Below are 16,705 nucleotides of genomic sequence, written 5' to 3'. Positions count from 1 at the left end.
CTACATTGTCTTTGAAAGGAAGTTAAGGAACAGTACCACCCCTCTGGTTTCTTTCTGTTTTCAGCGTCCTGAAACTTTAATCTCCTTGCCTAACTAGAGACGAGAGTGATTCCTAGTTTCAGCAGATTCTAAGACTCAGGTATATAATAGGTATGCAGTACATGTTTAATGATTCAATTGATTAATTTTTTTTGGATGACTCTGAACTTCCCTTGAAACCATGTGGTTGAAAAGACTTAGTCTTTTTCACCTGAAGTATGTATTATTGATTCTCACTCATTTGTGCAGTGTGTTACATTTTTTTCTTGTGATGCCTCTTTATTGCTGGAATCAAACCGTCCGTATCTGATTCTATCATGCTTATGACAAATATAGACTGTAATTTAAAACTTAATTTCAGGAAAATTTTTGTCTCATCTTTTCCCAGGTTAGTTTTTTAGCTTCCCCAGTAGAACCTCAGCTTTAGGTATTAAAGTCTCCCTCCCACTTGGAAAACAAAAACAAAAGCAATTTCACACTTATGTGAAATTTATCTGCACAATTTTTCTTTCCTTGTTTTCTAATAAAATATCTATTATAAAGGAGGTAGGAGGAAATTATAAACTTAACTGCCTGGCAAGACCACACAACAGCTTTTTCATTCAGAGTGAAAAATGGTGCTTATGTGACATGGGTACACATGGACAGTTACCCCCTCTTAATTCTTTTAAGCCTAAAACCCTCAAAGGCTCAGTGGAGTTTGACAACCTTGCTTTATTTTGCTCATTAGTTTGGAGGGAGGTACCAGATGACGAGTTTCCAAAAGCTTGAACCGTGGCCTTTTTAAAATCTCCTCCCAATGGCCTAGTACAAGGACTCACCTCTTGAATTCAAATGAGATGATGCACAAGTCATGCTTATCACAGTGCTTAGTACATATTAAGTACCTAATAAATGTTAATTTGGATCCTGATTGATTCAAATTTCATCCTTCCTGCTTGGATGCATGACTTTGCGTGAATTTTCTAATTTCTCCAAGTCTTAGTTTCCTCATCTATAAAATACAAGTAAAAGTAATGTCTATCTTGTAGGGTTGCTCTGAGGGAAAAAACAGATGATCTATGTGAAAGCAATTAGAACAGTACTAGTTACAGGTAATTAATACATGTTAGCTATAGTTAATATAGAACATGGTGGTTTATTATAGTAATTCCATTGCATTATTTTCTGTAAAGCCATTTTTTAGTTGAAAGTGTGTTTTCTAAATGATTTTTTATATGTAATGTTTGGATATTTGCTGTCATACTGTAGGTATTATAATGTTTTTATTTTTTTAATCAGAGTTATTTAATTCATCTTCATATTTCCCACAGTGCTTTGCATATTAATATATACCCACATATGTGGTTTGAATGAAAGAATAATTGATACTCTCTAGTCTCTAAACTCTTTTCATTGATTTATGCAATTGTAATGAATCATCAGTAGATGGCAGTAGTTTGTTTTCACTTTTATTTTTTGTGCATTCTACAGTAGAGATCTGGAAAAAACAAAAACTTTCTCAGTTTTAAAGCAGATATCCTTTCATGAATAGCTGGTTTAAATAAATATCACCCAAGAGTTCTTCAGTTTATGCTGCTTCAAGAATAGAGATCAAGAAGTACCAGTTACTTTATTTTTTATTATATGAATCTAATTTTCTTCATTTTTTTCATTTCTTCATCAAACTTTAGAGAATACAAAAATGGTTAAGGCATTGTATTTGCCTTCTTGTAGCTTATAGTCTAATGGAGAAATATAGTAAAAAATAATGGCAATAACAGGAATAGAAATTTGAGTGGCAGGAATTTGCTAAATGCTTTACATGCATTAATTCACTTAGTCCTCACAAAAATCCTGATGAAGCAGGTACTATTATTGTTCTCATTTCCAGATAAGGAATCTGAGGCTCAGGTTGGAAAGAATTTACCTAATAAACTAGTAAGTGGCACAACCTAGAATCAAGATTAGCTCTGTCTTACCCTGGGGCCTATACTGTTATCTATCATGGTATAATAGAGATAGAGAAACAGTTCTGCTAACAAGAGAGAGAGATCACATCTACTCAGAAAGATCAAGAAAGACTTCCTAAAGAAGATGCCATCTAAGATGGAGCTGAAAGATTGGTTGCTATCTGATATGATCACTGAAGTGTTTCAGGAATGTTATTCTGTCAGGAGAACAGGGTGAACTGGAGTAGCAACAGACTACAGTTAGCTACCTGTTATGTGCCAAGCACTGTTCCAGGTCTCTTCCATCATGGAGCTTATATTAGTAAAAGGAAATAGAAAAGAAACAAATGTATGTCAGTGGTGATAAATGCTATTAAGATAAGTGAGGCAGAGTAAAGAAATGGAAGGCTTCTCTGCTAAGGTAGCATTTGAAAGTGGTAAGGAGTGATTGAATTCCAGTATAATTTAAAGGTGTAACCAATAAGTTTTGCCAAAAGAATTGCGTACAGCACGTAAGAGAAGGAAAAGAGTCGAGATTCTGATTTGTCCATTGGGTAAAACATTTAGGGCAGCAGTCGTGGACCACATACTTGGGGAGCATCTTAAAGGATTTCCCAAAGGACCTATGAAGCATCAATAATGAGCTCTTATTTATGATTATCTTGGGCAAGGCTAATTGAATTGCCTTGGGCTCTACACCCTTCTAGAGACCTCCTTGCTAATGTTCTAGGGTTTTGAGTCTGAACAAGAAAAACGAATTTGTAATTTCCTGGTATGGAAAAGACCATGAAGGAGTAGATTTAGGGGGAGTGATGAAGTGGAATGAGACATCAAGAGTTCAGTTTGGAACATAAGTTAAAGTGCCTGTAAGAAGTCCAAGTGGAGATATCAGGTAGGAAGATTGGTATGAGTCTGGAGCCCAAGAGAGATGTCAGATTAGAGAGTGAAGTTTGGGAGTTTCTAGCCTATAATTTTAAAGCCATGAAACTGGATGGCATTAGCTGCAGAGTGAGGATGGAGAAAAGAAGGTGCCTGAGGACTGAGTATTGGGGCACTCTAACATAAATGAGAAAGATGAGCAGGAACCAGCAAAGGAAACCAAGAAGTATGATGTTTCAAGAAGGAGGGCATGATCAAATGTGCCAAGTGATGTGGATAGTTCAAGGAAGGTGTGGACTGAGCTTACCGCTGAATGTGGCAATGTGGACATCATAGATACTTTGATAAGAACTTTAAAGGGGGAGTTGTAAATGATTAATTCTGGTGGGCTTTAGAAGAGTAAAAGGAGAGAAAATGGACTGCAAGGATCTTGGCTATAAAGGAGAGCAAAGAAATGGGTCAATAGCTGAAGGAGATTAGAGTGTCAAGCAAGGGTGGTTATTGTTGCTGATGATTATATGATAGGCTGTCCAGGATAATATGTTTGACCAAGTAAAGGAGGAAATTATATTGATGGGACATTTAAAGAAGTAATATCCTTGAATAGAAGAGAAAGGGGTACAAAAGTAGAGGATTGGCCTTAGGTTGGAGCAAGGACACTTTATTCATTGCAAGAGAACAATAGACTAGTATTTCGTTCCAGGTCCATCAGGATAGGTAGGCGGATGATGTCTGTGACCATGAAACACATGTAAGAGAGCTAAAGAGAAAATGAGATTCAAATTCATTACACTAATCTGGGGCCAAAAGGACATAGAGTAATGGCATGAACAGGGTGAGTGGGCTCAGTATCAGGGGAGCCATCATGAAGCAGGCAAATCTGAAGTGAGACTTCAAGGAAGAAGTTATGTGAATAAACAGGAAAGAATCATCGATTCTTTTAATGACACATTGCTGCATATTTCTCTCAGGATTTCTTTAGCTTAATAAGATACTTCTGGATAGATTTGAGTCTCCTGCTTAGAAAGCAATTTAACATTTTCTTTGTTGCTTATATATCAGATTGCAGTCTTTTCAATTTTTGCTTTGGGAAAACACTTGTAACTAGTATACAAGAACTTTGTATTTAACCAATGTTTAGGAGAGAGATTTAGTGATTTTGCAGACTTCCTTGTGGAAGCTTCCTCACACATGCTGTACTGTTATGATCATATTCACTTCTTTTGGCTTGTAAAGTTTATCGTGACTCTAGTATGATTTGGAAAGATTCACAAGTTCTTTAAAACCAACTAAGATTTTTTTTAAAGGATGTCATCTAAATGGAAAAAAATCCATCTGTTCAAGTGTTAAATAGATGACAGTTTCAGAAGTATTTAACAACATTACATTCCTTTTATTAATTATGCAAACTTATATGATTTCTTTTGCATAGGAATGGAGGAGCAAACGCAGATACACTTTTTCCTAAAGTTGGTAATACCTTTAACTCTGCCAACTCAGCATTCATTTGTTGAGTTGATAGAGGAGAGAACTCTTTCCACCTTTCAGGGGAGAAAGATACCCCTTCATGTTATCACTTACTCCTAGATATACAAGTGACTGAAATATGAATTTAAGACTGCACAAGGCTTACCCTGGCCAAAATAGCACAGGACACGAGTGCATCCTGTACCCACCACGGAAGTTGCTAATCCATGTTGGCACTGTTTCTCACAGATTCTGGTTATAGTTTCAGAATCTACTTCATAGTAGTCTGGAGATACCAGTTACTAATCCAGAATAACTAGTTACTATATGTCAGGTCCTGTGCTAAGCATGTTACGTACATTGCTTTAATTATTACAACAGCCCTATGAGGTTTTACAGATGAGGAAACTGGTGATCAAAGAAATTAAGAAACTTGCTCAGGGTCATAACAGCTGAAAAGCAGGACAACCAAGATCCAAACACAGTTTCTACTTTCTTTCCCAAATCTCTCACTTAATCATTGTATTTTAATTCTTGGAACTAATGATGACTGTCACCATCATCCCTGTGAGATATTTGACTATTAATTTGTTTTCAGAATCACCAATACTTGACAGGGAAAAAAAAAAGAAAAGTAAAAGATTATCAACATTGATTATTTTGTAGAAGTAAAGAAGGTGAACTAAAAAGAGGAAAAGACACAAGCATGTCAGGCAACAAAGAAAGGAAGAGTCAAGGCATTCCTGAAGAAGGTAATGAAGCAATCTTAAGCAATATATAACTAAAAGATAAGCAGTAATAAAAAAGTAGTACGATAGAATAATTGTGTTAAAATTAGCAGCAAGTTAGAATAGAAAGAAGCTGTTAAATTACACCAGGAGGAAACTTATATGGTATTCAGGAAAGCCGTAACAACCTGAAAATGCAAGCCTATAATGAAAATTCATCACCTGTAATTGTGATACAGTTGTTATGGTAGCACTATAGTTATAGCATATGTGCAAATGGTCTGGATAAAAAAAAATTTAGGGCAGTCAAAATATTTACACTGTTCTATAAAGGAACAGGTATAATGTTGCAGTAGGTGACTTTGAATCGTCTATTATTGTGGCCTTTGATTTTGGTTTTGTTTATAGTCGGAAAAGGAAGAGCATCAACCCTAAATTTAGTTTATTTATGAGAAAACATCCCATTTTTCATGCTTTTGAGTGAAGAAACATGAGCTTCTTAGAGTCTTTGCATTTAGATTTTTATTATGTGTTTTATTCTCTTGTCTAGCTCTGGCTAAACGAGACACGTCTTCATTAACCGATGCTATAGAGCAAGTTGCAAAGCAACAACGATCACAAACGTCAGAAACAGAAAAAAACAAAAAAGTTCTGTTCCATTTGCAGGTAACCTGTTTTACATAGTCTTTTAAATGAGTCTTTATGTTCTTTAAAACTATGAAAAACTAGTAACAGGGAAGTTATTAAGCATAGTTTAATAACTTTAGGGAGACAATTTAAAATTTATTTTTTTCTTATTTATAGCTTCTTAATTATTCTGATATCCCTAAGTCAAGTCTACCTGAGTATTCCAGTTTCATGGAACATTTTACACACCCAATGTGCAAATGTTCAACATCACTGTGACTATAAATAAGCATATAAAACCCAATGTGTCCAGTTGAATTACTTTAAATTCACTTCTTTTTGATAATTTTTCCTAAAATGCTGAATTGAAGGAATGTTAAATTTTTAAGCCAGTGTTTTTAAAGCTATGGCTTATAATTATTAGTTGCCAGTGCCCATTTCAAGTAAATAAGGAACATTTCAGTGTTCCTTATATTTCAAAATATATTCGTAATTTCACCACAGGGAATCTGGAAGTCATGCTTTGTTTTTGCATGCAGCATAGTTAGATGTAACTGTACTCTGTTAGTATAGCTAGAGAAGTGAAAAGGAAAACAGCATCTCTGCTATGTGCTTTGTAAAGGTTTTTATTAAATATATCATAGAAATGAAAAGAATATGCTCTGGAGCTGAGCTGCCTAGTTTAAAAGACAAGATTTGCTACTTCCAGCTCCATGGGTTAATTTCTCTGTTATTCTGTTTCCTCATTTGTAAAATGGAGATAATAATAGGACTTGCCTATAAGATTTTTATGATGATTAAATGAAATAATGCTTGTAACTATTACGTAAGGTATCCTTGCTGGGGCCCTGGTGGGCAGTACAGGACCTCCTTTTGATACTGGCTTTAGGTATGAATGCATCAGCAGAGACATGATGATAATTTTTTACTATCATGTTAATATGGATTTCTTATAAATATTTACCTTGCATTATTCACTTTTAGAAAAGAATATATGTTGAAAATAGTATATAATACAAAAATAATGTCTTACTTAGATTTCTGTGAAGAAATTTTATGTAAAACTTCTCAGTCTTCAGAGTTTCATAGATGTTTTTTCACTTACACTGAGGGCTTACTTTCTATTAAGTATTTTGCTGACATTGTCCTCATCTTAAGTTGTACACCATCTATTGAAGAGAAAGACAAAGAAGTAAACAACTAATTACATGCAGTGCAGTGGTGTCAACAATACAGGCATAAACACAGATTTAACACTGAAAAAGGAATGATCACAAAGAAAGTGCTGTTTCAGTTGAGTTTTAAAGAATGGCTGGAGTTCACTTGCATGGTTGGGTGTCTGGGATAGGTTTGAAGGTTAGGGAGTGAGTAGGATGATATTCTGGACAAAAAGAACATCAAAAAATTCACTGAGGCTTTAAATAACATTGGTCCACTCATAGTGGTAGTGGTATAACATAGAATGTATTTTGAGTAGTGAGAGATTTATAGCATGGTAAGAAACTTGAACTTTATTCTAGAGGTGATGGGAAGGTTTTGATGGGCTTTAAGCAAAAGAGCAAATGGTTAAATTTATGTTTTAGAAAGAGAATTCTAGATACATGAAAAACACTCATTATAATTCAACGTCTATTTAAGATAAAAACTTTCAGCGAATACAATTCCAGCCAACTGAAAAAGGGCATCTACATAAATCCTACAGCCAACATCATACCTAATAGTGAAAGACTGTTTCTCTCCTGAGATCAGGAATAAGGCAAGGATGTGTCTTACCACTTCTGTTCATTCTGTGGTATTGGTGGTTTAAGCCACTCCTTGCAAGAAAAAGAAATAAAAGATATCCAAAATGGAAAGGAGGAAGTAAAACTGTTTTTATTCACAGGTGGCATGAGTATTTTTGGAAAATCCTAAGGAATCTATTATTTTAAAAAAGCTATTAGGACTAATAAGTGAATTTAGAAAGGTTGCAAGATAAGATTAATTATAAAAAGCAGTTGTATTTTTATATATTGAAAGAAATAACCAGAAATTAACATTTAAAAAGCAGTATCATTTATAGTAACATCAAAACTATGAAACAGTTAGTGGTAAATTTGACAAAAGTTTTGTGTTATAGACCGAATGTTTGTGTCTCCCCCAAAATCTTGTGTTGAAGCCTAGTCTCAATGTGATGGTATTTGGAGAGAAGGTCTTTGGGAGGTAGTTGGGCTTAGATTAGGTCATGAAGGTGGGGTCCTGATGTTAGGGTTAGTGCCCTTAAAAGAAGAGACACAGGAGAGCTTGCTCTCTCCCTCTCTGCCATGTGAGGACACAGAAGGCAACCCTCTGCAAGCCAGGGAGAGTTCTCACCAGAACCTGACCATGCTGACACCCTTTCCAGACTCCAGAACTGTGAGAAATAAATTTCTGTTATTTTAGCTGCTAAATCTATAGTATTTTGTTATGGCGGCCCAAGCAGACTAAGACAATTCGTTCTGAAAACTGCAAAACACTGCTGAAATAAATTAAAGACCAAAATAGGAGATATACCATTTTCATGAATCAGAAGACCCAGTATTGTTAACAAGTGAGTTCTTTCTCTTTTATCTATTGTTTAAAAACAATTCCAATCAAAATCCTAGCAGGCTTTTTTTTTTTAGCAAAATTGACAGGCTGATTCTAAAAGTGATATGGAAAGGCAAAGAACCTCTAATAGCCCAAACAGCTTTGAAGAACAATGTTGGAAGTTCTAATATTACCTGATTTTAAGATTTATTATAGAGTACAGTAATCAGGACAGTGTGACATCGCATAAAGATAGATCCATGGAACAGAATATGGTTTTCAGAAATAGCCCCACACATATCGATTGATTTCAGAGAGGTGCTATTATGGACAGAATGTTTGTGTTCCTCCAGTGTGATGGTATTTGGAGACAGGGCTTTTGGGAGGTAATTAGGTTTAGATGAAGTTGTAAGGGTGGGGCCCCTATGATGGGATTATAAGAAGAGAAAGAGACCCCAGAGCTTTCTTGCTCTTTCTCTCTGCCATATGAAAACACAGCAAGAAAGGATTTGTCTGCAATTCAGGAATAGGCCTCTCCTCTCACCAGTCACCAACTCTGTTGTACCTTGATCTTGGACTTCTTAGCCTCCAGGCTTGTGAGAAATAAAGTCTATTATTTAAACCACCAGTCTTTTATTTAGAAGCATGAGTTGACTAAGACAGGTGTTCTTAGTCAAGGCAATTCATTAGGGAAAGGATAATCTATCAAAAATGGTGGACAGCCACATGCAAAAAAAGTGAACAATTTTCACCTCATACCACATATGAAAAATAACTCAAAATGGATTATAGGCCTAAACACAAGAATTAAAACTACAAAGTGTCTAGAAGAAAACATAGGAGAAGAGCTTAGTGATGTTTAGTTTGGCCAAGATACCTTAAATACTATATAAAAATTTTTTAAATTGGACTTCATCAAAAAATGTTCTTATTTCTGTTCAAAAGCCACTGTTATGAAAATGAATGTGAAGTATACTTGCTGGAGCCCTATGGGCATTTAGGTTGTCACAGACAGAGAGAAAATATTTGAAAGCATATCTGATAATGTACTTGATTTTATTTGTACTATATAAAGGACTCTTATAATTCAAGAAGGCAAACAACCCAGTTTAAAAATGGGCAAAAGATTTCAATGGTCATTTCATCAAAAATGATACTGCAAAAGACAAGCACATGAAAAGATACTCAGTGTTATTAATTGTTATTAAGGAATGCAATGTTATTAAGGAAATGCAAATTGAAATGCACTAGAATGGGTAAATTTAAAAAGACTGACCATACCAAGTGCTGGGGCAGATATGGAAGAACTGAAACTCTCAGACCCTGTTATTTGGAGTGTAAAATGGTATAACCGCTTATGAAAACAGTCTACAGTTCTTTAAAAGCTCCAGCTATATATATCATATGATCTAGCTGTTCAATTTCTAGATATTTGTTCACCCAAGAGAAATAAAAGTGTATGCCCACTGGAAAACCAGAAACAACCCAAATGTCCATCAAATGAAAGGGTCATCAAAGTGTGATACATCCAAACAAGAACTACTGCTCAGAAATAAAAAGGAAACATTACTGATACATCCAACAACATGGATGAATCTCAAAATAATTATGCTGAGTGAAAGGAGTGATACTAAAATATATATTATATGATTCTTTTTATATACAATTTTTCAAAATGCAAACTGATCTTTAGTGATGGAAAGCAGATGAATGTTTGCCTGGAAACAGAGAGCTGAGGAGGGTAGGATAGATCACAAAGGATCAGGAGGAAACTTTTGTGGGTAATGGATATGTTCACTGTCTTAATTGAGATGGTCTCTTGATCATAAAAGTTAGTCAAAACTTGTCAAATTTTAAAGTTTAAATATGTGCAGTTTATTTACATCAATCATACCTCAATAAATCTATTAACAAAAAAAGGAAGGAGAAAAAAGGGGAGGGAGATGAGGAAGAGAAAAAGGAAGAAGAAGAAGGAGGAGGAAAAAGAGGAGGAGAAGAACAGCAACAACAAGAAGAAATATAATTCTAGTGAAAGGGTAGAAATGGATTGGAGGAGAAATTGACTAAAGCCAGGGGAGAAAGTCAACAGTCCAGGAGAGAGGAGAGATGATGACCAAGTTGGTGGAAATGTCATCTCCCCATACTGATCAGGACGGTCAGCAGCCTGGTCTAGTTGGCAGGGCATGTGTCCCTTTCCTGACCATTCCACGTGCATCACTCATTCAATCATTTACTAAGTATTTATTAAGCACCTGCTTTGTGCCAGGTGCTATTTTAAGCACAGGGAAGATGGTGGTAAAGAAGTTAGGAAAGCTTACTGCACCCGTGGAGTTTACTTTCTGCTCAAGGGAGGCAAATAATAAAGAAATAATGTAATTCCATTGATTGAGGTGTTACAAAGGAAGTACAAAAGGCTAATGTGTAGAGTATAACGGGGGAGGAGAGTGGGTGGTTAATTTACATTTTGATTCAAGGAAGACTGTTCTGAGGAGTAATAATAAAGCTGAATTGTGAAAGGCAAAGACCCCAACAAGTAATAGCTAGGGGCAGAGAATTTTAAGGTACAGAGAACAGTTACAAACGCCCTTAGGGGAGAAGGAGCTAGACATATTTCATAAATAGAAGGGGAGCTGGAAGGGGGAGAGTAGTACATGAGCAGGATAGAACATATACGGCCTTAAAAGCCAAATTACAGAATTAGAATTTTATCATTAGTGCAATGGGAAACACTGGGAGGATTTTGAGCAAAGAAGTAGCATGATATGATATATGTTTTTAAAAGATTCTTTTGCCTGAAATAGAGTCTAGCTGGGGGGAGTGGGGGAAGAACAGAAACAGGGAGACCAGTTAGAAGCTGGGCCATAATAAGAAGACTGGTCAGGAGTGAACTGGGATTTTATTTTGGATGCCCAGCCATCAAGATTTGTTGGTAAGTAGGTTGTAGGGGATAAAATAAAGGAAAGAGTCAAGAATGACTTCTAAGTTTTTAAGTGTCCAGGTGGAATGTGGTACAGTTTACTGAAATCAGGAAGACTGGAAGAAGGAACATGTTGAGTGTGCAAATTAAAAATTCTTTTCTGGAGAATCCCCCTACACTGTTGGTGGGAATGTAAATTGGTGCAGCCAGTATGAAAAACAGCATGGAGATTCCTTAAAAAACTAAAAATAGAGTTACTATGTGATCCAGCAACCCCACTCTTGGGTGTATATGGAGAAAATTATAATTTGAAAAGATACCTGCACTCCAGTGTTCATAGCAGCTCTATTTACAATAGCCAGGATCTGGAAGCAACCTAAATGTCCATCAACAGATGATTGGATAAAGAAGTGTGGTGTTTATACACCCAACACACACACACACACACACACGAATACTATTCAGCCATAAAAAAGAATGAAATAATGCCATTTGCAGCAGCATGGATGGACCTAGAGATTATCATACTAAGTGAAGTTAAGTCAGGCGGAGAGACAAATATCATATGATATATGTGGAATCTAAAAATATGATACAAATGAACTTGTTTACAAGACAAAAAAAAAGACTCAGAGACATAGCAAACAAATTTGTGGTTACCAAAGGGGAGAGAGGGTGGAGGGATAAATTAGGAGTTTGGGATTAGCAGATAGAAACTACTATATATAAAATAGATAAAACAACAAGGTCCCACTGTATAGCACAGGGAACTACATTCAGTATCTTGTAGTAACCTATAATGAAAAAGAATATATGTATAACTGAATCATTATGCTGTACATCAGAAAGTAACACAACATTGTAAATCAACTATACTTCAATAATAAATAAAGTTCTTTTCTGAACATATATAGTTGACGTGTCTATTCAATATCTAAATAGAAATGTCAAGTGGGCATTTTAAATGAGTTGGAGATAAAGATTGACGTTCATTAGCATGTTTCATTCTTCAGTGTACTTCCCCCTCTTATTTCTGCCAAGAAAAGGATAGACTGGGTCTGTCTTTTTAGTGCAGTACTTCCCTCACAAAATTATACATATATTTAAAGAGGATGACCACACTAGACAGAAAAAAAAGATAAAGGCCTACAATTGTTTTTGGTGGGAGGATGTCTAGAATTTGATGAATGGTTAAATACAGATAATAAAGAGAAGGGAGGAATTAAGTGTGGCTCTCAGAGTAGTACCAGTAACTAAGTTTGGGAACATAGGGGTGTTCTAATTTGCATTTTTGTTCCCAAATCTTTATCCTGTGTATAGCCATACCCTTTGCCATGTATTATTACAGTGGTCTCCCATAGTGGGTGGGCATACTTTCTGCCTCTTCACTGAGAGTTTGATCACGTGACCAGCTGGGATGTAGCAAATGTTATTCAAACAGAAGCTTGAAAAAGTTGTTACATAATTGGGCTTCCATTTTTCTGCATCTGCTGTCATCATGAGAAGGACATGCCTGGCCTGGCCCACTGCAGGACAAGATACATGTGAAGCAAAGCCAGGGCATCCCATTCAGCCCAGTTGGAGCCAGCCTAAACCATCTTGCAGGCAGCCAACCTCCAGACGTTTGAGCAAACCCAGCCGAGTCAACAGAACCACCTAGCCAACCCAGTTGCTCCTCATCACATAAACGCTTAATTGTTGTATGTCACCCAGGTTTTGTGGTTCCAACAGTAGAAAACTGATACAAGGAAGAACAAGATGGGATAGGGGAGGGGAGGGGAGGGTTAGTCTGATCTGGGGCGTGATGAATTTGAGATGGCCCATGGCAGCTGGGTGTGGGACTCGAGAGCCACAGTATTTTGTGAATCATCAGCATATATGCAGCTCAAGATGTAACTATGGATAAGATTACCCAAGGAGTCTATATAGAATGAGAGAAGGAAATTATGATGACTGAACCCTGAAGAAAACCTGTATTTGAAGAAACCATTGAGATTGAGAAGAAATGCTCAGAGATACCTGAGGAGAACCAGAGAGTAGTAGTGGTGTAAACACTAGGTTTTTTAAAGGCGGTGCTGGTTAGAAATGCCAAATGCCCCACAGAGGCAAAGTTAAGGTATACTTTTGTACTCATTTTGCAAATGAAGAAAGTGTGGTTTGAAAGGGGTAATTAAATTATTTGCCATGTATGATCACTCCAACCAGTGAATAGCAGTAATGGCACTAGAACTTAGATCTGTTGTTTTTTTAACTCAGGGTTTTATCATTTTTATCATATAGTTTTCCTTTCATTAGTACTTCTGATGCCTACAAATGTGTTAGTAAAATGATTGTAAAGTATCTTTTACATATAAAATATTAAGACAAATGATAAAATTTTAATATTTAGAATTAGATGAACATTAAAAAATAGGAAATATATAACCCTGGGCTCCCTCTGATTATGAAATAATTTTGGTACTTTATTACATGTCTCCTGTTATGCATCAATTTTTCTATATCTGATAAATACATATTTTTTATGTGAAGTGATTTTTTTCCTACACGCACTATGGATCAAAACAATGACTTGCCTTTCATGTTGACTATCATGAATTAATAACAATAACGTTGAAATATCTTGCAGAATGAACTACATGAGCTTGAAACACAAATAGAATCTGTCTGTGCGGAAACTAAAGAAACCGAAAGGCGAATTTATCAGCAAGACGCTGCCATACAGAATACCAAGCTTCAGTGTGGAAATCTGGAAAACCAAATCAAATCCTTGCATTCAGAAAATGTGAGGCTTAAATTTGACATAGAAGCAGCCCAAGAGGATTTTGAGGAACACATGATAAGATACAATGAATACTATGGAAAAATGAAAACGCATAAAGACAGTTTGAGGGAGGTAGAAAGCAAATGGTCATTCATGACTGAACTCGATGAGAAACGAGAGCTCGTTAAAAAACTAAAGATAATGAAAGAGGAACTTAGGCAGGATCTCCAAAATCCAAAAGGAAACGTTATGAAACAACTACAGGTTTGAAATACCACTTATTAAAACTTTTCCTATTACTCCTTTTGTTTTTTACAAGTATACTTATTAAATGACAAATTTATCACTAACTTAGTAAAATACCCATGGGGGCTATAATGGGATTCACAAATTTTAAAAACTTGCCTAAGTGTATGAGTTATGTAACAACTTTGCCAAATGTGCAAATGCATAAAGGAAACATCTCTAAATCCCCTATGGATTAATAAGAATATATAGTCAAACAAAATCACAGTGAACAATTAATCCATTTGTTGCAAAAAGGGTGACTCACAAAAGTGTTGAGCCCCTAGCTTCCAAGCTAATGGCTCTAGACCAATTAAAATAACTTTGGTGTGCTTAATGCTGTTGTGCAAACAATATGAATTAGTAATTGCATCTTAAGCATCTTTCTTTTAATATTCTTTGAAAACATTGGGAGATAAAAACTTAAAATATCTATTATATTTTGCTAAAAACTAAAAAATGTCCTTTACATTATTGCTGGGCAGTTGCTGCTATGACTACCACTTTCCTTTGTGTATTATTTTCATTTGGTTTTTACTTCTAAATTTTCAAATCTAAGGGTTGCTTTTTTGAATAACCATTCTTTATTCCTTGTACCTATAGAATTAATATTCTAATCCTATTTATTGAAATTAAATGTGATGTCTAGTTTTCTTAAATTATAGAAACACTGAAAATCTTGGACTTATAGTGACCATTCATCATTTGACTTGTATATTTTAAATTTTATAAACATACAGGAAGACATTGCAAAGCTAAAGGATAAAATTATAACTGTAAAAGAATCCATCATTGAAAAAACTTGTTTTCTTGAGGAAGAAAAAAAGACACATGAAAAATTAAGAAAAGAAATAGAGGTAAGTCTTAATTATGTGGATTTCAATGTTTTATGGGATCGTTTTTTAAACTTATACTGCATTCATAATTTCCATAGTTTACTCTCAATTCTCAAAACAGCTGGAGAACAAAAAAGAGCTAAAAAAAGCAGTTGATAAGTTCAAACCATTAATAGATAATTATAGATAACTTCCTCATTCAAAAATATTCAAATATATGAATGTATGCAAACAAAGCAAGCACTCACTCCTATTTAAATCTGACCTAGAATTCTTCCAGGTCCCATTCCACCAACTTTGTACCCAATTAATGGCTAGAAAGCAGAGGCAATCCAGCCAAAAAGATGTCACAGATAGACATTATAGACTCTTCAAAGTAGAGTAAAGACAATGGAAGCATTGGTATTTTATACCTCTCTGACTTCATGTTTGTGATTTTCAGCTGTCCAACTAAAAAACAAACAAACTGATATGTAAAATTAAAGGTGAGACTAAATTTGAGGTACCACTGGTAGACTTATGTAGTTATTGTTTAGATGAGTGGAGAACAAAAATGGAAAAGTGTATACTGTTAAGGGTAAATAAATAATTTTCACCCTTAAAAATTACTTTGGAAAATATAAAGATGCATATTTTCAACTTCCTTATGACTAATTTGACAAAATAAACATCTGAGGAATTTGAAGACAAAACCCTCACCTTTACAAAACACTGTCTTTAAGAAACACCATGATTTTATCTTATACTTTACTAGCAATCTAAATAAATGGATATGTTCTTACCCTTCAGCATATCAAGATTTATTATAAAATTGTAAATAGGAAGACAGTACACAAGGGGCATAGAAATAGAAAAAAATGATTAATAAAACAGAAGAAAATAATCCAGAAGTAATCTGTTATGAATGATGCAAACATAATGTTAGCCATATGAAAAAATAAAGACAATTTTGAAATAAAATTGGATTCCTGCTTCTTAACACATACATGTACATACTTCATTGACACTCAATGTAGGGAGGAAGGACGTCTTGTTACTGGTGGTCAGAAGTAGGAGTCCTGGCTGCCAGCTAGGCTTCTGCTGATGAGGTCCTGGCCAGGAGGGGCAGGAGCACCTCATTACCCCTCCCATGTGGCCTCCAGTGACTCCACGTAGATGTGGCCTTGTTACTACTGCGTGGTGGTATTAAGTCCTGACTCTCCACTAGGCCTCTGACTTTCTCCCAGGGAAAGGGGGAAGGATGCCTTGTTACCACTAAATGGGAGTAGAAGTCTAGCCACCCCAGAAGGGCTCCACTCACACTAGAGGGTGTGATTTGTTACTTCCCAGTGGAATGAAAAGTCCCGGCTCCTCAATTAGCCTTCTCTGACACCATCCCAGCAGAGGATTGGGACACCTTTTTATGTCCCAGCAATGGTCTAGGCTTTGCACTCAATCTTTGCTGATCTGGGTGGTGGTGGAGCCATCGTTTTTTCCTGTGATGTTTGACTTTAGCAGAGTAATTACTACCTAAATATTTTTGGTCTTGCTTAGACAGCCCTTTTCCTGGTTCTTTGGCTAGAGAGCAGGCTTTTCTCGGAGCCTTCTTTGTCTGCACCTGTTGGCATTTCCAGGCTGCTGTCTTCCCCATATGCAGTCTGGGATATGTGAGGGAAAAAGAAAATCCAGGGAGCTCAGCATCACGTCGTTCC

At 35.7% G+C, this 16,705-nt stretch overlaps 1 protein-coding gene across 3 annotated transcripts in view; it reads left to right on the top strand.

The window, feature by feature from the left end:
• CCDC122 (coiled-coil domain containing 122) overlaps positions 1 to 16,705 on the top strand; it is an 82,169-nt gene that overhangs the window by 54,488 nt on the left and 10,976 nt on the right. For all 3 annotated transcript variants that reach the window (XM_031466036.2, XM_064493139.1, XM_031466038.2), the window contains 4 exons: positions 4,983 to 5,068; positions 5,595 to 5,710; positions 13,759 to 14,157; positions 14,919 to 15,035. In XM_031466036.2, the coding sequence (XP_031321896.1) occupies positions 5,023 to 5,068; positions 5,595 to 5,710; positions 13,759 to 14,157; positions 14,919 to 15,035 (678 nt within the window). In that variant the 5' untranslated portion in view covers positions 4,983 to 5,022. The remainder of the gene's footprint in view (positions 1 to 4,982; positions 5,069 to 5,594; positions 5,711 to 13,758; positions 14,158 to 14,918; positions 15,036 to 16,705) is intronic.

This window comes from Camelus dromedarius, chromosome 13, assembly GCF_036321535.1.
Source record: "Camelus dromedarius isolate mCamDro1 chromosome 13, mCamDro1.pat, whole genome shotgun sequence".
Lineage (NCBI taxonomy): Eukaryota > Metazoa > Chordata > Mammalia > Artiodactyla > Camelidae > Camelus > Camelus dromedarius.
Note: the sequence above shows the minus strand (reverse complement) of the source record. Positions and strands in the feature narration are given on the sequence as shown.